The sequence below is a fragment of the Arachis ipaensis genome, chromosome B05 (assembly GCF_000816755.2).
Source record: "Arachis ipaensis cultivar K30076 chromosome B05, Araip1.1, whole genome shotgun sequence".
Classification (NCBI taxonomy): Eukaryota; Viridiplantae; Streptophyta; class Magnoliopsida; order Fabales; family Fabaceae; genus Arachis; species Arachis ipaensis.
In genome coordinates, this window is record NC_029789.2 from 138,244,226 (window position 1) to 138,252,100 (window position 7,875).

Sequence of the window (7,875 nt, forward strand, 5' to 3'; positions counted from 1 at the left end):
AAATATATTTGACTAAATATATATATTTAATTGAACTACCCAGCAGATGACATGAAGATTTCTTTGTGCAAGTAGCCGCTGTTATTTTGGTCTAAGAATAAAATTTCTGATATTGAGACTACCATTATAATTGCCTCTAACTCTTCCAGCATTTTCAAGAATACTTGCTCCTCTTGCTCGGACATTGTGGCTCTGGCGAAAAGGAGTAACAAAAGTGTCAATGTCGCTATCTTCACCTTCAGATGGACATGACATACGAAGAGTCTGAAGGATATTATTAGCACAATGAGGGCAACAAGTAGGATTCCTTGTTCTAACGATTTCATCATACATATAAAACAATGCATGAGCAGGGTGCAGGTGAGGCCCATCCACAGTGCAATCCAAACGTCCATCACCATCGTCACACGATTTGGCTTTGATCCTTTTGACTTGCATAGAGAGTCCTACGTCTTTTCCATTCTCCAAATTAGCATAATAATGTGTCACACTAAACATGTAAGGCTTAGTCTTTTCACCCTTGCTCCTTCTCTTCCCCTCCGTAACAAGCATAAATCTCATTCTGCCAAGAGAATGTAAAAAAATGTATGTCGTCGTATCTCCACCCCATGCATTGTTTACAACATTCCAGATCTCATACTCGTGGTAATCAAGGAAACTGAGCCCGCGTGGCAGCGGCCTACGACAAATTTCGTATGATACCCTAAGAAGACCTTCATCGTCTCTATTCAATTTCACAGTAATATTGAAATGCAAGTCTGACAGATTTTTGTCATCAGTCGGTTGAGATACGCAAATCATCGAAATTTACAGAATCATTACTATTACTATTTGTCCTTTTTATGACCTCCTCTAGAGTAAAGTAACAGGTTGTTTTTTGTACCTTATATGACATATTCCATGGCGTCTTTTTTCCTGCGAACTGAATGGTAGCGGAGTCTGCTAGTACCACACTGTAAGGTTCATTTCCATTGTAGTTGTTGGGACGGAGACTGCTGATAGGACTGTTACCCATAATTAATAACTAACTCACTTTTCTTCTAATAATCTATATGCACGCTTTGCTTTCATTACAGGTGCAAATTAAATAGGTAGTTAATTAGAACTTACAGGGAAGCAAATAGCGGTATTCTAACGCAATATTATTTTGCTGGCATCTAATTCCTCCTCTATCTCATTTCTCATTCTTTGCCTTGCTTTATTTCCTTTATTCGATTCATCATCACTAATAGGCTAGCATTATCTTATCCGTATCTTATTCTAAAATCTGTATCCATATTTCATAGTCAGTCAAGGAAGAGAGATTCTTTCATCCTCTATATAGTACAAAATTCTCACTTCTTTATTTTAGTTATATGTATCTTCTCTCTTCTCTAACTAATTTTTTTAACCAATTGCGGTTGGTCTATACTTAGTTTATTAGTTAGTTTATGATTATGATAAATGTACACCAAAATCAATTATCAGCATAAAATATAAGTTGAAATATAAATATATATTCAAAATAAATTAAACCACATATGTATTTATACACAAATACATCTGTTACTAATTTTAATATATAAATATCTTTTTTGTTAGTTTAAATATGTGATAGGTTTAGAATTTCATTTTGTACAAATAACTAGGGGTGTTCGCAGTGCGGTTTGCTTTGGTTTTAAGGGAAAAAGTCATCCGATTCGAACGCTTAATTTATGTGTGGTGCGGTTTGGATTGGATGAACTTTTTTTGAAAATCCAATCCGATCGATCCGATCCAATTACAAGCGGTTTGGATCGGTTTGGATTTGCGATTTTTTAAATAAAAAAATTAAATACATATAACAAGTCTTAACATCAAATTTTAAATAATCAACAATGACATAACAAGTCTTAACATATCTTAAAAAAGCCAACGATAACATAACAATAGAAATAAAATTATAGGTTAGTTAAAATAAATAAATAAATAATATTTTAAACATAAAATATTTATTAAATAATAATAATACATGAATAATAGAAAAATGTATAACAAATTGAACATGTTATAAATATAATTGTAAGTATAATAATTAAATAATAATATTATATCACATTGTGCAGTTTGGATTGGATTGGATCGGTTATGAAAAGTAGATCCGAAATCCAATCCAATCCAGTGGTTTGCAAAAAATAGAATCCAATCAAATCCGAATTAGTGTGGTTTTAATCGGTTTTCGGTTTGGATTAGATTAGATGAACGGTTTAATTTGGATCGGTTTAAATTTGAACACCCTATAAATACCAACTTATTAACTAATGACAAATTAATCCTTAACTTATGAACTGGAAGATATTGTGGAGACAAAAATTATTATCTTATTTGGGTCATGAATACCAAAAATATCAAGATGTTTTTGGGTGCAACTCTTATCAGCCCGGATTTTTGGGCCAATTAAATGGGCTCTATTGGCTCACAAAAACCTTTGTTGCAACGAGAGGAAACAAAGTTTGCGACCATCAGCGAGCTGCAACAAAAATACAAATCTAACTCCTCGCCTTTCCCTGTCCAAAAAAAAAACCTCCTCGCCGTCGCCGGCAAAATTCGTCGGAAATTATGAAGCTGAAGCAGTTGGAAGGCCTCCTCGGTGGTCTTGACCAGTTCCCAAACCCCAAGGTTTCTCTCTTTCTCACTTTCATAGTCACTAACTTCTTTTTCTGAATCACACCTTTCTGTGTGTGTGTGTGATGAAAGGTGGAGCTTGAACAGTACCCAACGGGACCCCATATAGCTTCTCGAATGCTCTTCACGGTATTCCCCTCCTTCCAATTTCGTTGTCTTTTTTTATATTATTATTATTAGTAATATTATTTATTCATTTTCTTCTGCCATGTTTGGTACTGAACTTTGGTTCTTCCTTCTCCCTTATCTGTTTGCGTACGTTAAAGGTTCGTACTTTACTCATTAAAGATGTCTTTTATATATGTAATTTGCTTGTTTGTGGTGGAAGTTGACCACACCCCATTTTTTATGCTACATTTCAAATACTTGAATTACATTTGATGTGGTTATTAATATATGGTTGTGGCTTGTAGTAGCATCTGGAATTATTTGAGTGATTTTCTTTGTGCATTATTGATGCTCCTCGGATAAGTTCTATTACTTGCAGTAGGGATTGATAGGGAGGGTATTGTAGTAAATTAATCAGTGTAATGGTGTGAGTGTAGACGTGTAGTTTGTGAGCTTGAATAAGGTTTCTAAAGGTAAATTAGTAAAATGTTCTGTTTTTTCAGTGGCTGAAATCTTGTTTGCTTTATAATCCATGTGAATCAGGCAGAAAATTCTTTTGAGGACATAAGTAACAAAGTAGTGGCTGACTTCGGATGTGGTTGCGGTACGTTAGGTGTTGCAGCTGCTCTTCTGAGTGCAGAGTGAGTTGAATCCTTTCCCTGCTACTTTTGCAGGATAGTTTACCGGATTGTCTTATTTTAGTTTGTCATTCGCTTCCTGGTATTATGCTGTCTAAACTTGAGTGACATTAGAATCAAATTTGTTATAGTTAACTCTAAACTTGTGTACTACTAGTATTGTATAGAACAAATCTATAGTTTCCAAGTTTGGAACTGTTCAGTGTTTCATGCACATGGTCACATAGCAGTTGTTTGTAGGTAATCAAATAATAAATTCTGAAATTCAAAATCATGTTTGACAAATGACAATGGCTTAAAAAATACATATTTTCGTTTTCTAAGATCAATCCTGTATTACATATCTAATATTCTCTTGATTTGTGTTAGCATTGATCAGACATGTTCTCAGCATTGACATTGATCCAGAATCTCTTGAAATAGCATCTCTTAATGCTGAGGAACTTGAGGTATTTTATATCTCTGTCGAATATTATTCTAAATGATTACAAAGGTTTCACATTATCCGAGTCTCTTGTTGAATTAAACAATAAGATTTGGTGTATTTTGAATATTGTACATCAAGGCAAAGTGTCTTGAATGAATAAAGCTTGGGATACTGTTGTAATAGAAAAAGATGAAATAAAAGTTGGTCAATTATATATGCTGTAGATGCAATAAATGGAATTTTTCAATAATTATTTAAAGGTTGGTTATTAATAATTGATACACCATTCTTTTTTATTTAATTAAAACTTCAGGTGGATATGGATTTTATTCAGTCTAATGTCATGGACTTGAGGTGGAGAGGTAACTTTCCGTTCATTCCATCCCATTTTATGAGTTCATGTATTGAACAATAACCTTTATCATAGAAAATGTAAAAAAATCGGATTCGGATCTTAATGGATTTATAAGATTGAGTTCTATGTCGTAAGCCACCAGTTGATTTCAGGAAGCACAAGTTTAGAAGTAAAATATGGAATCTTGCATTTGTTGAATGGCGATATTTGGGGCCAAGTTGTTTTCTTTGTAGAAATTAGTCTATGTTTGAACTCTTGTGGTTTTGCAGCACTCCCTTATCACTTTTAATTATGTGGACTAAAAATGATTTTCGTCGTCAATTTTGACACTTCATTGGCATTTTGGAGCAACAACAGTCTGAATTGAAGGCTTGTTGCCTGGTGCAATTTGCTGCACTTCTCTCCTTTCTTTTCTGAAATTTTGTTCTTAGATGGATATAGAAAATTGATTTTTGTTATGTCTCCATAATCTCTAGTTGAGAGTGTAATAGTTCAAACAACATTGCTGAATTAGTTCTTAACTTCTTATTTATATGGGAACATAAAATTTTTAAGGGTATTCATTGTATAACTTGTAGGCATTATATGCTATTTGAAGTATTTCATTTAGTGTAACTAACAGGTTTATACGATTTCTTGGTCCATACTCTAGGCCAAATTGTTCATACAGTTATCATGAATCCTCCTTTTGGAACTCGGAAAAAGGGCGCAGATTTGGACTTTCTCAATGTTGCTTTGAAGGTATTTTACTCAATATAAACAAAAATATATAATTGATGAGTATTTTAATTTACCATGTTGCAAATATTACTACTTTGTCAGGTTGCTTCTCAAGCTGTTTATTCATTGCATAAGAGTTCCACAAGAGAGGTATATTTTCTGAATCTAAATACTAGTCTTGTTATTAGTAATTGAGTTCTACGAGCCTTGTCAGATGGATATTGAAGAAGTCTCTGATCTTCCCATTCCAAAAAGATGTTGTTTGAACTCTTGTGGTTTTGCAGCACTGCCTTATCACTTTTAATTATGTGGACTTTCGTCGTCAATCTTGACACTTCATTGGCATTTTGGAGCAACAACAGTCTGAATTGAAGGCTTGTTGCCTGGTGCAATTTGCTGCACTTCTCTCCTTTCTTTTCTGGATTTTTGTTCTTAGATGGATATGGAAAATTGATTCTTGTTATGTCTCCATGATCTCCAGTTGAGAGTGTAATAGTTCAAACAATATTGCTGAATTAGTTCTTAACTTCTTATTTATATGGGAACATAAAGTTTTTAAGGGTATTCATTGTATAACTTGTAGGCATTATATGCTATTTGAAGTATTTCATTTAGTGTAACTAACAGGTTTATACGATTTTCTTGGTCCATACTCTAGGTCAAATTGTTGATACAGTTATCATGAATCCTCCTTTTGGAACTCGGAAAAAGGGCGCAGATTTGGACTTTCTCAATGTTGCTTTGAAGGTATTGTACTCAATATATAAAAAATATATAATTGATGGGTATTTTAATTTACCATGTTGCAAATATTACTACTTTGTCAGGTTGCTTCTCAAGCTGTTTATTCATTGCATAAGAGTTCCACAAGAGAGGTATGTTTTCTGAATCTTAAATTCTAGTCTTGTTATTAGTAATTGAGTTCTGCGAGCCTTGTCAGATGGATATTGAAGAAGTCTCTGATCTTCCCATTCCAAAAAGATGTCATTAGCATTTTTTTCCTGACCCTTTGCATTAACACATTTTATCCTCAATGATAGCTTCGTTTTTCCGACCTTCTATTGATACCATGGGTTCCATTTTTATCTAACCGCAGCATGTGAAACGAACAGCTTTAAGGGATTTCAACGCTTGCAATGCCGAAGTTCTATGTGAGGTGAGGGAGGTTACTGTGTATTAGATGTTTAAGTCATATAATAATATTTGATTTTTTCTCTCCAAATTGACCTTGTTTTTTTATCGAAATTGTTTGTGTAAATTGTTGTCTCTTAGAAAATATGGGGACCAATATCAAGACTTAGGTCACCTACACAACCTGATTCTTTCATATATTTTCTTGTTCCAGTGATTCATGGAGTAGCCATAATTATGGACCTGCATCTTGTAAGCTGTAACTGATTTTTCCCCCTTTGCCTTGACAGCTTCGATATGATCTGCCGAAGCTATACAAATTTCATAAGAAGAAAGAGGTAGACATCGCCGTTGACCTCTGGCGTTTCGTACCAGGAAAGCATCAAAGCTAAAAGGCATTTGGCACAGACAAGTATGATTAAAGGAGAAACTTTGTTGGTTTTTTTTTTTTTTTCCCTCAGTTTAAAATGCTCTTGCACATTAAGTAATGATTCCTTTATAGTTGTGCATATATGTGAATTCAATAGTTGAGGAAGGATCCTCTTGTCATGAAATCAAATGACTTTATGAATCTATAAAGTGTGGGGATTTCTTATTGAAAAATACTTGATTTAGGGGAATATTCTAATTTTGTGTGCTTAATTATCAGTGCTATGTTATCCATGACAAGAAAAGTAACTCTGGTTGAACTTGTTTTACTTTCATTGTGTAGATTCCAGTAAATAATCCAAATGTGATTAATTTCACACTCTTGACCTTATTACATACCTCATTTTAGAAAAGCCAAATCTAAACAAAGTAGCTATCCTTTTCAAAGTATTTGACAAAATGCATGGTTGAAAACCAGACCGAACTAGCTGATTTAATTGGGTTAACTGAGTCAGACTGAAATAATAAAACGAAATTATTTTATAAAATAATTGTATATATTTTATACATATATATTTATTTTATTATATCCATTGAACCTATAGTTCTACCCATTCAATTTTCAAAACCTTGATAAAATGGTCATTAACATTACAAATATAGATTATGAACTATTGAAACTGATGATTCAAAATTGAGAAATGCATCAACTAGTTCATATTTTCAGCTTACAAACTCATAATTAACAAAATATATGGTCCTCGTGTATCTCAATGTAGATACAGATTAGTAAAAAGAAAATTGTGTCCATGCCGATTGCACATTTGGTTATTATGAATAAACAAATTTGCTCTCTTCAAAATTTGTTTCACCCTGATCCAAACCAAACTTCACATGCTATTGTAAATTGCTACATTGCTTTATGGCACTTCTCTTCATTCTATGCCTCTGGTTCTGGTTTTGTTTCATTTTCAGCACTCTCCCCAAGAGTGAACTTAACAAAACGTCTCACTTTAATGTTCTCTCCAATGGAAGCTACACTTTGCTTCACCAAGTCCTTCACCAAGACACTGTCATCCTTAATAAAAGGCTGCTCTAGAAGCACGAGCTCCCCAAGCCTCTTCGTAACCCTTCCCTCGACGATTTTCTCTCTGATGTTCTCTGGTTTTGAAGCTAGGTCCTCTCTCTGCATCTCAATCTCCTTTTCCTTTTTCACAATTTCCTCCGGAATATCTTCAATGGATACATACTGCACCTGTGGGCAGGCCACGATTTGCATCGCAAGATCATCAACCAACTCCTTGAATTTCTCACTTCTACCAACAAAGTCAGTTTCACAGTTCACTTCAACTAGTACCCCAATGCGCGAGTCGTGAATGTACGAACTGATTCTGCCTTCGGCTGCTAGCCTGCTGGATTTCTTGTCGGCTGTTGAGAGACCCTTCTTCCTGAGGTATTCTTGGGCCTTTTCAAGATCCCCTCCG

The 7,875-nt window shown here is 34.2% G+C and overlaps 2 protein-coding genes across 6 annotated transcripts in view; one reads left to right on the forward strand and one right to left on the reverse strand.

The window, feature by feature from the left end:
• On the forward strand, positions 2,464–6,650 carry LOC107644405 (methyltransferase-like protein 5). 5 transcript variants are annotated; one of them, XM_016348247.2, is made up of 9 exons: positions 2,464–2,637; positions 2,716–2,772; positions 3,295–3,392; positions 3,769–3,838; positions 4,130–4,178; positions 4,824–4,912; positions 4,994–5,041; positions 5,988–6,047; positions 6,313–6,650. In XM_016348247.2, the coding sequence occupies exons 1-9, from the start codon at positions 2,578–2,580 to the stop codon at positions 6,412–6,414; spliced, it is 633 nt and encodes a 210-aa protein (XP_016203733.1). In that variant the 5' UTR covers positions 2,464–2,577; the 3' UTR covers positions 6,415–6,650. The 5 variants fall into 5 exon arrangements, with proteins under 5 accessions (XP_016203733.1, XP_016203732.1, XP_020958626.1 ...); XM_016348246.2 differs by lacking the exons at positions 4,824–4,912; positions 4,994–5,041 and adding exons at positions 5,550–5,638; positions 5,719–5,766; XM_021102967.1 differs by having other exon boundaries at positions 6,237–6,408.
• LOC107644406 overlaps positions 7,047–7,875 on the reverse strand; it is a gene marked incomplete in the record, with an annotated part of 7,738 nt that continues 6,909 nt past the window's right edge. The window contains 1 exon segment of the mRNA XM_021102965.1: positions 7,047–7,875. Within this exon segment, the coding sequence (XP_020958624.1) occupies positions 7,332–7,875 (544 nt within the window).

Bases quoted from the DNA above. Each gene is read 5' to 3' on its own strand.
- LOC107644405 (XM_016348247.2), top strand. From the start codon at position 2,578: ATGAAGCTGAAGCAGTTGGAAGGCCTCCTCGGTGGTCTTGACCAGTTC. The intron at 2,638-2,715 runs GTTTCTCTCTTT...GTGTGATGAAAG, and splicing joins ACCAGTTCCCAAACCCCAAG to GTGGAGCTTGAACAGTACCC. The intron at 3,393-3,768 runs GTGAGTTGAATC...AGCATTGATCAG, and splicing joins GCTGCTCTTCTGAGTGCAGA to ACATGTTCTCAGCATTGACA.